General features: G+C 35.4%; 2 protein-coding genes, 1 non-coding gene and 2 pseudogenes across 3 annotated transcripts; 3 read left to right on the plus strand and 2 right to left on the minus strand.

Moving 5' to 3' along the window:
- Positions 1–2,007: 2,007 nt before the first annotated feature.
- LOC116133524 lies at positions 2,008–4,676 on the minus strand (annotated as a pseudogene).
- A 1,050-nt stretch (positions 4,677–5,726) lies between these two features.
- Positions 5,727–5,815, plus strand: LOC116133582. The gene has a single exon (XR_004128565.1). It is a non-coding gene; the product is annotated as a small nucleolar RNA Z159/U59 (small nucleolar RNA).
- A 2,751-nt stretch (positions 5,816–8,566) lies between these two features.
- Positions 8,567–11,235, minus strand: LOC116133525 (annotated as a pseudogene).
- A 2,111-nt stretch (positions 11,236–13,346) lies between these two features.
- Positions 13,347–14,667, plus strand: LOC116133526 (loganic acid O-methyltransferase-like). Its single transcript, XM_031419222.1, has 3 exons — positions 13,347–13,439; positions 13,529–14,191; positions 14,317–14,667. The coding sequence occupies exons 1-3, from the start codon at positions 13,347–13,349 to the stop codon at positions 14,665–14,667; spliced, it is 1,107 nt and encodes a 368-aa protein (XP_031275082.1).
- Positions 14,668–14,957: 290 nt separating this feature from the next.
- On the plus strand, positions 14,958–15,449 carry LOC116133527 (loganic acid O-methyltransferase-like). The gene has a single exon (XM_031419223.1). The coding sequence runs from the start codon at positions 14,958–14,960 to the stop codon at positions 15,447–15,449; it is 492 nt and encodes a 163-aa protein (XP_031275083.1).

Here is a 15,449-nt window from a genome sequence, read left to right on the forward strand (position 1 = left end):
TGATGCCAACTATGGTGTGGTACCCATTGTTGGGATGGGAGGAATTGGTAAAAGTAAAACTACGCTCGCTCGACTTATGTATAATGACAAAGCAGTGGAAGATTTTAACTCTAAGAGCTTGGGTTTGTATCTCTGATGATTTTGATGTTTTGAGGATCAAGAAGGCTATACTTGAGTCAATCACTTCCCACAAGGAGGGCTCCCCCAGGACCCCAACACCAATTTACATGTTTCAATCCAAGCCTGTGGGAAACTGAAGGCCTTACCAAACGGCACGTTCTACCTTAGCTGTCTTCCGATATTAGAGTTACGAAAATGTCCAAGCATTGCATCTTTTCCGGAAGAAGGTTTCCCACCAGCATCACTTCACTTTCTGTTGAAGATATCTGTATCAATGAGCCATTGATCAGGTGGGGATTGCACAAGCTCACTTCTCTTCGAGGCCTTTACATTGGTGGATGCTCAGATGCAGAGACGTTCCCAGACGAAGAGATGGGAATGATGTTGTCCGCATCTTTAACTCCATTGACTATTGACAGATTCTCCAAATAGAAATGCTATCGTCCAGGGGCTTTCAGAACCTCACTTCGCTTGAATATTTGTTCATCAGAGATTGTCCAATGCTCACATCATTTCTGAAGGCAGGCTTGCCATCCTCCCTCTTGCTTGAAGAATCCTTGCAAAAGAAATAAAGGACATGAGTGGTCCAACATAGCCCACATCCTTAATGTCGATATAGATTCCAGATTCATCTATGATCCTGAAGAAGAATAAGAAGAAGAGTGAGTCCATTTCATTTCAGGAAAGGAGAAAGAGGAAAAATTCAATGAATTATCTCATTCCATCACAGGTATGTCCAATTTGACTCATTAACTATCTATTCAATAATCAATAACAAGATGCTTACATTACTAGACAAACTTTTGAAGTTATGTAATTAGTGCTGTTGTGCTGTTACCTCTACTTCTTTTGATTTGATGATTTGATGATTCTCTGTTATCTGTATTTCTTTTGATTGTCATGTCAAAATGTGCCTTTACACGCTGTAGATGGCATGGTTTTCAAAACATTATGGTGCATAACAACAATTCTGGCTTCATTTGTTGAGTCTTAAATTTGAGATCCTTCAATATTAACGAGTTGAAAAAACCATGTTTCTTTTATTACCCTTCCACAATTATTGAGAAATATCCTATTGTAAAAATGAACTTCTTGCTCTCTTGTTTTTGATCGGCCACTATTTTACAATGGTCTAGTGTTGGAGTACAACTTCGTCGGCAGCATCCCTTGTTCTAAAGGCAACTCTTTTAAGCCAGTGGAAGTCAGTGGCCTTCCCTGTGTCACTGCCTTCTTTCTCGGGCAAAAATATGTGTACTTGATTTTGTTCATGTAAAGCAGAAATCAGGAGACCTTCAAAAAGCTTAATTGTATGCTTTGTGATGAAATTTCTTCAATGTTTGGCCTCCTTGCCACAATAGCTTCTGTATGAAGAGAGCCAAGACTGTGGGGTAATGGGCTTATCTCCTTGGTGGGATTTGGAATTTGTATTTAAAGTTTTCGACACATGCTGGAAAAAATTGGCATTGTGCAAATGGTTTTTTGGGTTCTAGTTTATAGTTATATTATACCATAAGACGGCATTATTCCTTTTAGAGACAAAAACATTTTTAGTAACATGTTTTATAAGTGACCCTTATCACCAACTAAACCATGACTGTTTCAATATAAAAATGTACTAGCCAGGACATGGACTAAAGACATCATATTTTCCATTTCTTTTTAATTCACTTCAAACTTTCTGCAATACAGAACGATCATCCATGACGTTCTCATTCTTTAACAAAGTGCGGAGAGACAGTCAAGACTAATATCGGATTGAATTAAATGTAATAAGAAATTCTCAGCCCAGGCTGCGAACTACTAGCAAGCAGTGTATATAAAATACAATCCAGCGTAGAAGTTTATCATACAGGAAAATCAAAGGGATCCAGAGCTATGCGAGAAAGTTCAACGCGAGTGTATATTTCCAAGCTTACTGTCAGTTGAATGAATTGGAACGTGGAAGTATAGGAGGGTCTCCTGCTGCAGGGTTGTCAAGATGAACCTGTGCAAAGTCATTGATGATTCCAGTCCTTTCCCTGTAAATGACCTCCTTTTTCTCCTCCTCAGCCTTTTCAACCTTCTCTTTGGTCATCGTGCTAACATCCTCAGTTGCCTTTGTGACTGCACCAAATGCACTTGAAACCCATGTAACTCCTGTTAATATGTAACGGTTGCTTATGATGGCAGATCCTGCACTGCTTGCCGTCTGCTCAGCAACTGCAAAGGCAGTTTTTGTCTTCTCCGAAACTTGGAATTGCTCGTCAACCTCTTTCAACTTTTCATTGACCATAGCTGTTCCCATGCTTAGCTTTTCACTCAGACCCATCTTACTATCAATGGATGCAACTGTGGCAGATGCATTTGATGTCAAATGATGCTGTTCATCAAGGGCCTTTGCCTTGTTGACGGCATCCTTTCCCAAGACAAAGCCCTTCGCAAGCATGGTACTTACCACATCTCCAGCCTTCTTAACAGAAGCATCAGTAGCAGGTGGGTTCTTTTCCTTCAAAAAAAACAAAATATGAGGAATACAAAACATAGTGACAAAAACCTAGTAGAAATAAATAGAGGTAGAAGATTCACATTTATACTAGTGCACTATGTCAAAGAAACATAGTGACAATATCATATTTGCTTTTTTATTTCACTAAAAGTTATGTAGGATGAGATATTAACTTTGAATCTTTTTACTCAGAAAGTAAATTCTAAGGCAAGAGCTAATGGTATACCTCCCTCCCTAACTTTTCAACATAGGAAAGCAATAATTTTCAGAAGCCTCATTTAAATATCAGAAAACATGTATAATTTCCTGTTCACTTTCAGAATTCTATTTCATTTTTATGAGGAGTACAAGGTGAATCTGATTTTCTTTCCTAAAGTAAAATCAGAGCCCAGGAATCAGAGACAGCCTGATTTTACTTCACTTGTGCCAAGTGTATTTTCAGACTGAATGGGTGCTGCTGATGCAGAATGTGCTAAGATACAGATTCATGCAGCCATGAATTTACCGAGTTTGGTGGAAGAGCTTCTGGAGGCAGCAGATAATCCTCAACAGGGGTAATTGTAACAGGAAGACCGGAGATGGTGGATCCCTTTGATAAAACATAAGAAAGTTCCTTAAAGAAAGAAAAAAAAGAAAAAAAAAGAAGAGGTAATCCAAAAGAGCAGCTTCTTAAATCAAATGTTCTAGATATCATCTTAGGCTTGCACATTTAATCTTGCCTTGAGTTTTGACTTCAAGGGCTATACCTAATAGCATGTGGTCTAGATCCAAGTAATGCATTACTAACAAGTAATCACAGATATTCGGTACCAAAGCTTTTCAGAGATTTAATGCTTTTCTTCATCTTAGTAATTTTGCAGTTATCTCATTTTCAAATTATTGTTTATATAACTCAAAAATGTACTCTGGCTAATGCCTAACGCAACATTCTGCTTAGGGATGGAAAGAACTCAGAGGTTTCAAATGCAAAGATTAAAACCTTAGACCTACTGGATAAACATACCGACAAGAGTATTGCTGTATCCGCTCCCCGTGGTTCCTTGAAGGTTACATAAGCAAGCTGAGTTGTTTCACTCTCCCTGCAAAAGATACCACCATGTTCTTCAGAATATGACTTTTGCAAGTCAATAAATTGTTCTATGGTACAAGTGTGCTGACCTTTGCATTTCAACACACTGAATATCTCCAGAGAAAATGAAGAATTCTTTGATATCCCTCTCGGAAGCAGTTGTTGAAACATTGTTAGCCTTAATTGTTCTTATCTGTAAGAAATTAAACAGTTGATAAATGTAAAAACAATAAAAAAACAAAATTCATTCATAGAATATTAGACACATTAGAGAAACAGATTTCAGTATTGTCCATTTGTAAAACTAATATGAGGAAAAAACAATGCACTTTGTACCAAAACTCTAATCTTGTACTAGACAAATCATTAGAATTTGAACTGACAAAGAGGAGATTAGTACATAGTAAATTGTCACTGATATAAGAATTCTCTTTTGTGTACCTTACAGATTGGCTGCTGTGACTACCATATTTAAGTTATTGTTGTTGAGATAGAGATAAAATGCAAAGACTATTTAAATGTGGTAGTCTTCAAGGAAATAATATCGATAAAAAAGTAAAAAGCGAATATTTAGAAAACAAAGCTCTATTATTAATAGCACCAACAGATGCTATTTCTATGTAGTAGTTTCCACACATCTGAGACATTGATTGTCCAGTTTGGTATGATAGTTGCCTGAGGAACTGCTGTGAGACTTTGCTCAGTATGGTCCACTGGGACCTGTGAAATGCTCAAACAGGTCCTCAGGGTAAACAGTAAAACATGTGTCCATCATCCTCTAAGGCATGTATATCACCCACCAAAGCAGCGCACAGAAAGTGCATATACTGTATATCTAAACCTTCATTAGATGAAGCATGTTGCACCAACCATTTCAGGTACTCTTTTTTGTTTCCCACTTTGCTTCAATGCAATCCAATTGGCGAATGTGCTATGTATTTCGTATAAAGAGTTTTGAGCAGCAGTTATAGGAATTAAGAGACAGTTTCTTTCCAACTCCATGGCAATATAAAGAGTGATCGATGAGAAAGGATTACAAGCAGGATGTCAAGCCTTTGAAAGTTCCTTTTTCAACCACAAATGTATAGTTGTGAGTAACAGAATTATAATGATCAAATAACCTCATTGAAATATATCTTCTTTAAAAGTATAGCAAATTATTCTCTGAAAACATTCTCCTAACTTATTTAACAAAGTATGAATCTCAAGTCTAAGTTGTTCTCTAATCCTTAACTTGTAAGCTAGAAGGTGCTTCGTCCAATAATGGTCGAACTATAATAATCATAAAATCATCAATTTAGCATCAAAAGGGGCAAATTAACTAGTAAGTTTAGGTATTTACTCTTTCAAAATAAGACCCGTCATTTCTTAATGTGGAGATTTTTCTTGCTCTCCTAGACATTCATTAAAATTGAAGCTAAAACAATTTCTGAATACCCTTAAACACTAAAAAGAAACAAGAAAACCGATTGTCTCCCGATTCTCTTTCATCTTGCCACTCTATAATGTAAAATTCCCCTTATTTTTATTTTACATTAACAGCTCAAAACTTGCATAATTCCATTATTATTATTTTTTTGTTGTTGTTAACCACCAATGCATAAATGAAGAATTTTTTATTATTATTATAATTCCTTCATTTTCTCCTCCTAGTAACTAGAAAAAACACATTGGCACCCACAAAACGACAATGCACAGATGTCTAGAAGATTTTGTATTACTGAATATTCTCAAGTTCTCACATTATGGGCTTCAATCAAACCCATGAAACGGCAATGCAGATAGTTTAGAACTAGGTTGAGCCCAGCCCAAACATTCCTATGTCCAATAATAAAACCCTAGGCAAAAAGATTCCTAGGGTTTTGTTATGCATCTTATACTATAAAATCGATATACTGCTTCAGATCTGAACCAAGTAACCAACGCCATCAACTTTCAAACTCAGGTATGCTTCCTTCTTCTATTTGTTTCTTCGTCGTTTTGTTCCCAGATTTTGTTGTGTCTAGGGTTTCTTCTTTTATTGAATCTGTATTTGGTATTTCATTTCGAAATGTCTCTGATGATGTTAGAATCATAAAAACTTTCGTTCTTCTGAGAATATATTCATGCGGAATAATTATGGAGACCTGAACTGAAGAGACATCTTCGATTCTTCTGGGTTTTGTTTCCCTTTTTTTTTTTTTTTTTTTTTATAATTTCTAATAATAAAACAGTATACTTCATTTTTTAGGGTTCAGGCTTTGTGATTTATTTAAGATTTTAAGTATTGACACAAAAACCTAGTAGAAATAAATAGAGGTAGAAGATTCACATTTAACTAGTGCACTATGTCAAAGAAACATAGTGACAAATCATATTTGCTTTTTTATTTCACTAAAAGTTATGTAGGATGAGATATTAACTTTGAATCTTTTACTGAGAAAGTAAATTCTAAGGCAAGAGCAATGGTATACCTCCCTCCCTAACTTTTCACATAGGCAAGCAATAATTTTCAGAAGCCTCATTTAAATATCAGAAAACATGTATTTCCTGTTCACTTTCAGAATTCTATTTCATTTTTATGAGGAGTACAAGGTGATCTGATTTTCTTTCCTAAAGTAAAATCAGAGCCCAGGAATCAGAGACAGCCTGATTTTACTTCACTTGTGCCAAGTGTATTTTCAGACTGAATGGGTGCTGCTGATGCAGAATGTGCTAATACAGATTCATGCAGCCATGAATTTACCGAGTTTGGTGAAGAGCTTCTGGAGGCAGCAGATAATCCTCAACAGGGGTAATTGTAACAGGAAGACCGGAGATGGTGGATCCTTTGATAAAACATAAGAAAGTTCCTTAAAGAAAGAAAAAAAAGAAGTGTAATCCAAAAGAGCAGCTTCTTAAATCAAATGTTCTAGATATCATCTAGGCTTGCACATTTATCTTGCCTTGAGTTTTGACTTCAAGGGCTATACCTAATAGCATGTGGTCTAGATCCAAGTAATGCATTACTAACAAGTAATCACAGATATTCGGTACCAAAGCTTTTCAGAGATTTAATGCTATCAAGAAGGCTATACTTGAGTCAATCACTTCCCACAAGGAGGGCTCCCCCAGGACCCCAACACCAATTTACATGTTTCAATCCAAGCCTGTGGGAAACTGAAGGCCTTACCAAACGGCACGAACTACCTTAGCTGTCTTCCGATATTAGAGTTACGAAAATGTCCAAGCATTGCATCTTCTCCGGAAGAAGGTTTCCCACCAGCATCACTTCACTTTCTGTTGAAGATATCTGTATCAATGAGCCATTGATCAGGTGGGGATTGCACAAGCTCACTTCTCTTCGAGGCCTTTACATTGGTGGATGCTCAGATGCAGAGACGTTCCCAGACGAAGAGATGGGAATGATGTTGTCCGCATCTTTAACTCCATTGACTATTGACAGATTCTCCAAATAGAAATGCTATCGTCCAGGGGCTTTCAGAACCTCACTTCGCTTGAATATTTGTTCATCAGAGATTGTCCAATGCTCACATCATTTCTGAAGGCAGGCTTGCCATCCTCCCTCTTGCTTGAAGAATCCTTGCAAAAGAAATAAAGGACATGAGTGGTCCAACATAGCCCACATCCTTAATGTCGATATAGATTCCAGATTCATCTATGATCCTGAAGAAGAATAAGAAGAAGAGTGAGTCCATTTCATTTCAGGAAAGGAGAAAGAGGAAAAATTCAATGAATTATCTCATTCCATCACAGGTATGTCCAATTTGACTCATTAACTATCTATTCAATAATCAATAACAAGATGCTTACATTACTAGACAAACTTTTGAAGTTATGTAATTAGTGCTGTTGTGCTGTTACCTCTACTTCTTTTGATTTGATGATTTGATGATTCTCTGTTATCTGTATTTCTTTTGATTGTCATGTCAAAATGTGCCTTTACACGCTGTAGATGGCATGGTTTTCAAAACATTATGGTGCATAACAACAATTCTGGCTTCATTTGTTGAGTCTTAAATTTGAGATCCTTCAATATTAACGAGTTGAAAAAACCATGTTTCTTTTATTACCCTTCCACAATTATTGAGAAATATCCTATTGTAAAAATGAACTTCTTGCTCTCTTGTTTTTGATCGGCCACTATTTTACAATGGTCTAGTGTTGGAGTACAACTTCGTCGGCAGCATCCCTTGTTCTAAAGGCAACTCTTTTAAGCCAGTGGAAGTCAGTGGCCTTCCCTGTGTCACTGCCTTCTTTCTCGGGCAAAAATATGTGTACTTGATTTTGTTCATGTAAAGCAGAAATCAGGAGACCTTCAAAAAGCTTAATTGTATGCTTTGTGATGAAATTTCTTCAATGTTTGGCCTCCTTGCCACAATAGCTTCTGTATGAAGAGAGCCAAGACTGTGGGGTAATGGGCTTATCTCCTTGGTGGGATTTGGAATTTGTATTTAAAGTTTTCGACACATGCTGGAAAAAATTGGCATTGTGCAAATGGTTTTTTGGGTTCTAGTTTATAGTTATATTATACCATAAGACGGCATTATTCCTTTTAGAGACAAAAACATTTTTAGTAACATGTTTTATAAGTGACCCTTATCACCAACTAAACCATGACTGTTTCAATATAAAAATGTACTAGCCAGGACATGGACTAAAGACATCATATTTTCCATTTCTTTTTAATTCACTTCAAACTTTCTGCAATACAGAACGATCATCCATGACGTTCTCATTCTTTAACAAAGTGCGGAGAGACAGTCAAGACTAATATCGGATTGAATTAAATGTAATAAGAAATTCTCAGCCCAGGCTGCGAACTACTAGCAAGCAGTGTATATAAAATACAATCCAGCGTAGAAGTTTATCATACAGGAAAATCAAAGGGATCCAGAGCTATGCGAGAAAGTTCAACGCGAGTGTATATTTCCAAGCTTACTGTCAGTTGAATGAATTGGAACGTGGAAGTATAGGAGGGTCTCCTGCTGCAGGGTTGTCAAGATGAACCTGTGCAAAGTCATTGATGATTCCAGTCCTTTCCCTGTAAATGACCTCCTTTTTCTCCTCCTCAGCCTTTTCAACCTTCTCTTTGGTCATCGTGCTAACATCCTCAGTTGCCTTTGTGACTGCACCAAATGCACTTGAAACCCATGTAACTCCTGTTAATATGTAACGGTTGCTTATGATGGCAGATCCTGCACTGCTTGCCGTCTGCTCAGCAACTGCAAAGGCAGTTTTTGTCTTCTCCGAAACTTGGAATTGCTCGTCAACCTCTTTCAACTTTTCATTGACCATAGCTGTTCCCATGCTTAGCTTTTCACTCAGACCCATCTTACTATCAATGGATGCAACTGTGGCAGATGCATTTGATGTCAAATGATGCTGTTCATCAAGGGCCTTTGCCTTGTTGACGGCATCCTTTCCCAAGACAAAGCCCTTCGCAAGCATGGTACTTACCACATCTCCAGCCTTCTTAACAGAAGCATCAGTAGCAGGTGGGTTCTTTTCCTTCAAAAAAAACAAAATATGAGGAATACAAAACATAGTGACAAAAACCTAGTAGAAATAAATAGAGGTAGAAGATTCACATTTATACTAGTGCACTATGTCAAAGAAACATAGTGACAATATCATATTTGCTTTTTTATTTCACTAAAAGTTATGTAGGATGAGATATTAACTTTGAATCTTTTTACTCAGAAAGTAAATTCTAAGGCAAGAGCTAATGGTATACCTCCCTCCCTAACTTTTCAACATAGGAAAGCAATAATTTTCAGAAGCCTCATTTAAATATCAGAAAACATGTATAATTTCCTGTTCACTTTCAGAATTCTATTTCATTTTTATGAGGAGTACAAGGTGAATCTGATTTTCTTTCCTAAAGTAAAATCAGAGCCCAGGAATCAGAGACAGCCTGATTTTACTTCACTTGTGCCAAGTGTATTTTCAGACTGAATGGGTGCTGCTGATGCAGAATGTGCTAAGATACAGATTCATGCAGCCATGAATTTACCGAGTTTGGTGGAAGAGCTTCTGGAGGCAGCAGATAATCCTCAACAGGGGTAATTGTAACAGGAAGACCGGAGATGGTGGATCCCTTTGATAAAACATAAGAAAGTTCCTTAAAGAAAGAAAAAAAAGAAAAAAAAAGAAGAGGTAATCCAAAAGAGCAGCTTCTTAAATCAAATGTTCTAGATATCATCTTAGGCTTGCACATTTAATCTTGCCTTGAGTTTTGACTTCAAGGGCTATACCTAATAGCATGTGGTCTAGATCCAAGTAATGCATTACTAACAAGTAATCACAGATATTCGGTACCAAAGCTTTTCAGAGATTTAATGCTTTTCTTCATCTTAGTAATTTTGCAGTTATCTCATTTTCAAATTATTGTTTATATAACTCAAAAATGTACTCTGGCTAATGCCTAACGCAACATTCTGCTTAGGGATGGAAAGAACTCAGAGGTTTCAAATGCAAAGATTAAAACCTTAGACCTACTGGATAAACATACCGACAAGAGTATTGCTGTATCCGCTCCCCGTGGTTCCTTGAAGGTTACATAAGCAAGCTGAGTTGTTTCACTCTCCCTGCAAAAGATACCACCATGTTCTTCAGAATATGACTTTTGCAAGTCAATAAATTGTTCTATGGTACAAGTGTGCTGACCTTTGCATTTCAACACACTGAATATCTCCAGAGAAAATGAAGAATTCTTTGATATCCCTCTCGGAAGCAGTTGTTGAAACATTGTTAGCCTTAATTGTTCTTATCTGTAAGAAATTAAACAGTTGATAAATGTAAAAACAATAAAAAAACAAAATTCATTCATAGAATATTAGACACATTAGAGAAACAGATTTCAGTATTGTCCATTTGTAAAACTAATATGAGGAAAAAACAATGCACTTTGTACCAAAACTCTAATCTTGTACTAGACAAATCATTAGAATTTGAACTGACAAAGAGGAGATTAGTACATAGTAAATTGTCACTGATATAAGAATTCTCTTTTGTGTACCTTACAGATTGGCTGCTGTGACTACCATATTTAAGTTATTGTTGTTGAGATAGAGATAAAATGCAAAGACTATTTAAATGTGGTAGTCTTCAAGGAAATAATATCGATAAAAAAGTAAAAAGCGAATATTTAGAAAACAAAGCTCTATTATTAATAGCACCAACAGATGCTATTTCTATGTAGTAGTTTCCACACATCTGAGACATTGATTGTCCAGTTTGGTATGATAGTTGCCTGAGGAACTGCTGTGAGACTTTGCTCAGTATGGTCCACTGGGACCTGTGAAATGCTCAAACAGGTCCTCAGGGTAAACAGTAAAACATGTGTCCATCATCCTCTAAGGCATGTATATCACCCACCAAAGCAGCGCACAGAAAGTGCATATACTGTATATCTAAACCTTCATTAGATGAAGCATGTTGCACCAACCATTTCAGGTACTCTTTTTTGTTTCCCACTTTGCTTCAATGCAATCCAATTGGCGAATGTGCTATGTATTTCGTATAAAGAGTTTTGAGCAGCAGTTATAGGAATTAAGAGACAGTTTCTTTCCAACTCCATGGCAATATAAAGAGTGATCGATGAGAAAGGATTACAAGCAGGATGTCAAGCCTTTGAAAGTTCCTTTTTCAACCACAAATGTATAGTTGTGAGTAACAGAATTATAATGATCAAATAACCTCATTGAAATATATCTTCTTTAAAAGTATAGCAAATTATTCTCTGAAAACATTCTCCTAACTTATTTAACAAAGTATGAATCTCAAGTCTAAGTTGTTCTCTAATCCTTAACTTGTAAGCTAGAAGGTGCTTCGTCCAATAATGGTCGAACTATAATAATCATAAAATCATCAATTTAGCATCAAAAGGGGCAAATTAACTAGTAAGTTTAGGTATTTACTCTTTCAAAATAAGACCCGTCATTTCTTAATGTGGAGATTTTTCTTGCTCTCCTAGACATTCATTAAAATTGAAGCTAAAACAATTTCTGAATACCCTTAAACACTAAAAAGAAACAAGAAAACCGAATGTCTCCCGATTCTCTTTCATCTTGCCACTCTATAATGTAAAATTCCCCTTATTTTTATTTTACATTAACAGCTCAAAACTTGCATAATTCCATTATTATTATTTTTTTGTTGTTGTTAACCACCAATGCATAAATGAAGAATTTTTTATTATTATTATAATTCCTTCATTTTCTCCTCCTAGTAACCAGAAAAAACACATTGGCACCCACAAAACGACAATGCACAGATGTCTAAAAGATTTTGTATTACTGAATATTCTCAAGTTCTCACATTATGGGCTTCAATCAAACCCATGAAACGGCAATGCAGATAGTTTAGAACTAGGTTGAGCCCAGCCCAAACATTCCTATGTCCAATAATAAAACCCTAGGCAAAAAGATTCCTAGGGTTTTGTTATGCATCTTATACTATAAAATCGATATACTGCTTCAGATCTGAACCAAGTAACCAACGCCATCAACTTTCAAACTCAGGTATGCTTCCTTCTTCTATTTGTTTCTTCGTCGTTTTGTTCCCAGATTTTGTTGTGTCNTCGCTCTTTATTTTAACAGAAAAATAACTATTTAATAAGGTTTCTCTTAAAATAACTTTTAGATTGACAAGGAAAAAAATATTTAAAAAGCTTAAATTTTTTTTAATAAAATATATAATAATTTTAACATTTAAAAGTTTTCTAAAAAATGAATTATTAGTGCAATTTTCTCTCCGAGGAAATTTTTACCTATATCTAAAATAACAATTCAAGAAATGATTTTTATCATGTAACTAACAAGGTGAATTAGATATTGAAGTTTTAAGGAAGAACTAATGACAATGATAAATCACAATTGAAAAGGTAATAACGTGGTTTGTAAAATAACTACTTCTAACTTTCCATTTATCAACCATTAAACTGTTTCAAATAAAAAATTGAAAATCTAAATCAGTATTTTCAATAAAAAATTTAAATTGATATAATATGAACTATATACATACATACACAAATGTACATATATATATATACACATAGTTGTTAGTTGTTCCTTATTAATTACATTTATCATTAAAAGCAACTTGTCCCTGTAATAAATTTACACAATTAGTCTATATATATATATATATATCATTAAAAGCAACCTGTCCGTGTAATAAATTCACACAATTAGTCTATATATAATCTAAAGTTTGATATTTAATGTTAAAAATTAGATAAAATTAAGGAGTTGGTTGATCTTTTCCTATGTATGAGAATGAGACAAATGCTTCATTATAATATTATCTCAAAATTGATCTTGAACAATTTATAACTATATCTGTTTCAAAATTTTTTGGGTCTACACATAAAGAAGTTTGTCTCATTAACATAGAAATTTCAACCACCATCTGCTAAACATATTATTTTATTTCAAAAACAATAAAGTAAAACCCTAAATTAGCCTTAAACTTTGAAAATTTTCATTTAATATGTGGTAAAAATAGTAATTTATTCTTGTTTTAAGATAATATAAAAAAAATTAAACTTCTTGTCATTTTCCATTCAATTGACCTTATCTTCAAACCGGCAAAATTCTTAAACCTCTCAAAGTTTAGTTGACTTTAAAATGCAGAAAAACACATACCTCAAATCGCAGATGCTGCAGTTCAGCCGAATTTTCAGCTGAAATGAGCAACAACAGAAGCAGCATGAGTCCAGAATTTTACACCATGAATGGAGGAGATGGCCCTTATAGCTACTCCAACAATTCCCACGCTCAGGTCAATTAATTCTCTTTCACTCCATATATACTCAATTTAATCAAGTCGAGTCTTTTTTCTTAATTGTTTTATGTTAAACTGTTTTGTAGAGAATACTCATAGAGGTTGCCAAACCAATAATTGATGAAGCAATTGCCCACGAACTCGATTTAAGAAACTTTTCTTTGTCATCAAATCCATTTTCTATTGTAGATTTGGGGTGCTCAACTGGACCAAACACATTCATTGCCGTCAAAAATATTCTAGACTCTATCAAGCAAAAACACCAATCCCTTGGCCACACTTCTCAAATTTCTGAATTCTTAATTTACTTTAATGATCATACATCAAATGATTTCAATACCCTCTTCGCTTCTCTCCCTCTGGATCGGCAGTACTTTGCGGCGGCCGCGCCGGGGTCTTTCCACGGCCGGTTATTCCCCGAATCTTCTGTTCATTTTTTTCATTCATCTAATGCGATTCACTGGTTGTCTAAGGCTCCTGAGGAGTTGGTGGACAGGAAATCTTTGGCCTGGAACAAAGGGAGGGTTCATTATACTAATGCTGCAGAGGAAGTTTGTGACGCATATGCGGCTCAGTTTCGGAAGGACATGGAGAATTTTTTGGATGCAAGAGGAAAAGAGATTGTTGTTGGAGGATTGATGGTGTTAACCGTGAGTGCTATTCCAAATGGGATGTGCCTCTCTCATCAAAATCCAATAGGTCTCATGTATGATCTTCTTGGGGCCTCCCTCATGGACTTGGTAAAGAAAGTAAGTTTGCTTCTATCCCAAATAATTACTCGAAATTTCTTTTCCAGATCATGTGTATACATCACTTAATTATTTATTAGATTAGTAACATTAGTTCATTAATTACTATGTTAAACTAACCACAGGGAGTAATCAATGAAGAACAAGTTGAGTCCTTCAACATACCTATATATGTTGTAAATCCTGAGAACTTGAGAGAAGCAGTGGAAAGAAATGGGAGTTTCAGGATGGTGAAAATGGAGATGATAGAGTCGATATTAAAGATAAATTATGGTGATGAAATCACAAATGTGAATTGGTGGACAAGAATGTTAAGATCAGGGAATGAAGATATCATCACCAAGCATTTTGGGAGTGGAATTATGGATCAACTTTGTCAACAGTTCACGGTCAATGCTTTAGAGGTTACTCACAATTTTAATTGGGATGAGCTTAAAGGATATCAATTACTTGTCATTTTGAAGCGTTATAAATAATAATAATAATAATAATATTTGCATTAATTGGAAGATGAACGTATCATATGTTAAATTTATTGATGCTTATTACATAGAATATGGTAAATGCCAATAACAATTGTTGCTTAGAAGAAAAAAATTGACTTTAGAATTATTTCATCTCAATGTGCTTTGGTCAAAGTCCACTACAAATTATGTAGGCTAAGACAAGCTACAAATCCAAATCGAATTGAGCTTAAAAAGTTGGGCAATTTTTTTTTTTTTATATTTTATTATTGAGTGGATCTATTGTTTTGTATAAAGCAAGTATGGAAGCTGTGAAGGTAATAATTGATGAAGCGATTGCAAAGGAGCTGGATTTAAGAAATCTTCCTTTGTCCTCAAATACATTTTCTATAGTAGATTTAGGGTGTTCAATTGGACCAAACACATTCATCGCCGTCCAAAATATACTAGAAGCTATCAAACAAATATACCAATCCCTCAGCCTTGATTATCAGATTCCTGAATTCTCAATATTCTTTAACGATCAGACATCAAATGATTTCAATGCCCTCTTCGCTTCTGTCCCTCCGAATCGGCAGTACTTTGCAGCGGCCACGCCGGGTTCTTTCCAAGGCCGGTTATTCCCTGAATTTGCTGTTCATTTTTTTCATTCATCTAATGCAATTCACTGGCTTTCCAAGGTTCCCGAGGAGTTGATGGACAGGGAATCTTTGGCTTGGAACAAAGAAAGGGTTCATTACACTAATGCTAGACAGCAAGTTTATGATGCATATGCATCCCGATCATTAAATTAA

This window comes from Pistacia vera, unplaced genomic scaffold, assembly GCF_008641045.1.
Source record: "Pistacia vera cultivar Batoury unplaced genomic scaffold, PisVer_v2 Contig270, whole genome shotgun sequence".
NCBI lineage: Eukaryota > Viridiplantae > Streptophyta > Magnoliopsida > Sapindales > Anacardiaceae > Pistacia > Pistacia vera.